The sequence below is a fragment of the Austrofundulus limnaeus genome, unplaced genomic scaffold (genome assembly GCF_001266775.1).
Source record: "Austrofundulus limnaeus strain Quisiro unplaced genomic scaffold, Austrofundulus_limnaeus-1.0 Scaffold280, whole genome shotgun sequence".
NCBI classification, from domain to species: domain Eukaryota; kingdom Metazoa; phylum Chordata; class Actinopteri; order Cyprinodontiformes; family Rivulidae; genus Austrofundulus; species Austrofundulus limnaeus.
The window spans coordinates 693,352-695,582 of NW_013952682.1; the positions used below are offsets into that span (position 1 = coordinate 693,352).

At 42.9% G+C, this 2,231-nt stretch overlaps 1 protein-coding gene across 1 annotated transcript in view; it reads left to right on the top strand.

The window, feature by feature from the left end:
* ide (insulin-degrading enzyme) overlaps window positions 1-2,231 on the top strand; it is a gene marked incomplete in the record, with an annotated part of 35,243 nt that overhangs the window by 29,256 nt on the left and 3,756 nt on the right. The window contains 3 exon segments of the mRNA XM_014021165.1: window positions 196-363; window positions 443-715; window positions 873-934. Of these exon segments, the coding sequence (XP_013876619.1) occupies window positions 196-363; window positions 443-715; window positions 873-934 (503 nt within the window).

Below are 2,231 nucleotides of genomic sequence, written 5' to 3' on the forward strand. Positions count from 1 at the left end.
ATATTTAATGTTAAATATCTGATGTTACATATTTAATGTTAAATATCTGATGTTACATATTTAATGTTAAAAATCTGACGTTAAGTTTCTGTTTTTAGTCTTCTGATGTTGGCGACAGCGTCTCCGTGAAATCTAAGTTCTGATGTTTGTTTCTGGCCCTCGGCTGCGATGAACCTGGACCTGTCTGTGTTTCAGGTGGCTGGTTTGTTTATCAGCAGAGAAACGAGGTTCACAACAACTGCGGCATCGAGATCTACTATCAGACGGACATGCAGACGACCCAGGAGAACATGCTGCTGGAACTGTTCTGTCAGATCATCTCAGAACCCTGCTTCAACACGCTCAGAACCAAAGAGCAGCTCGGTGAGTCCAAACAGCAGCTGGAACACCTGCTTCCTGTGGCGGCTCACTTCAACACCTTCCTGTCCTCAAACCCTCGCAGGTTACATCGTGTTCAGCGGGCCTCGGCGTGCCAACGGCGTGCAGGGCCTGCGCTTCATCATCCAGTCGGAGAAGGCGCCGCACTACCTGGAGAGCCGCGTGGAGGCCTTCCTGTGCACCATGGAGAAGACCCTGGAGGACATGAACGAGGAGGCCTTCCAGAAACACATCCAGGCCCTGGCCATCCGCCGCCTGGACAAGCCCAAGAAGCTCTCAGCTGAGTGTGCCAAGTACTGGGGCGAGATCATCTCTCAGCAGTATAACTTTGACCGAGGTGAGGCCTGGACTGTTCTGGACTCTGGTGGTCCTGATGTAATGAGGGGCTGCTCAGGGTAGTTCTGTTCGCTGATCATCAGAGAGCGACAGAAGTTCATCTATCTTCTGCTGAACTGACATGWTGATGATGTCGACACTTCCTGTTTGTTTCACAGATAACATAGAGGTAGCTCATCTGAAGACTCAGACAAAGGAGAACATAATGCACTTTTATAGAGTAAGTACGACTTTTTACGCTGCTAAACTCACGTGCAGATAAATCTCCCTCYCCTCCCTCCTGAGGGTCATTAGGGTCTTTGTTGGCCTGGCTCACATTGTAACACACAGGTCCCGAAAAGAGACTGTCCCTMTGTCAGTGGTGGATGCAGCTAACCAGAAAGTTAGCTTTGCTAACAGCTAATCTGCTAAACAACAATTTTAACTCTAATGCTAATGCTAAACCTCTAAAAGAAATCCATAGAAGCTAATGCTAACCGCCAAAAAGATTAGTAGTCACCAGTCTTTGAGGATGCAAACCTTTTGTTAGTTTTCTATTGGTTTMAGCTCTAACTTGTCATACTTCCAGTTKAGCCCTTTCAGAATAAAAGCATTTCTTTGATCAAGTTGGTTTTACATTACAAATACAACAAATAGCAAATACTTTCTGTACCATAATTWACATGTATTTGTTTAAATATTGTAAATGTTTTATTTTTTGACACTCTTAGTTTGAAGTTTAAATGCCACATGCTAACACTTTGCCTTGGCTGCTAAAGATGCTACATGCTAATACATGTTGCCTTATCTGCTAAAGATGCTACATGCTAACATCATGTTGCCTTATCGGCCAAAGATGCTACATGCTAACATACATGTTCCCTTATCCGCTAAAGATGCTACATGCTAACACACATTGCCTTATCTGCTAAAGATGCTACATGCTAATACATGTTGCCTTATCTGCTAAAGATGCTACATGCTAACATATATGTTCCCTTATCTGCTAAAGATGCTACATGCTAACATACATGTTGCCTTATCTGCCGAAGATGCTACATGCTAATACATGTTGCCTTATCTGCTAAAGATGCTACATGCTAACATACATGTTCCCTTATCTGCTAAAGATGCTACATGCTAACATACATGTTGCCTTATCTGCCGAAGATGCTACACGCTAATACATGTTGCCTTATCTGCTAAAGATGCTACATGCTAACATACATGTTCCCTTATCCGCTAAAGATGCTACATGCTAACACACGTTGCCTTATCTGCTAAAGATGCTACATGCTAATACATGTTGCCTTATCTGCTAAAGATGCTACATGCTAAAATATATGTTCCCTTATCTGCTAAAGATGCTACATGCTATGTTACATGCTAACACACGTTGTCTTATCTGCTAAAGATGCTACATGCTAATACACATTTTCTTATCTGCTAAAGATGCTACATGCTAACACATGTTGTCTTATCTGCTAAAGATGCTACATGCTAACACACGAGTCCAGCGTTGTTTGTAAGAGAGGAGT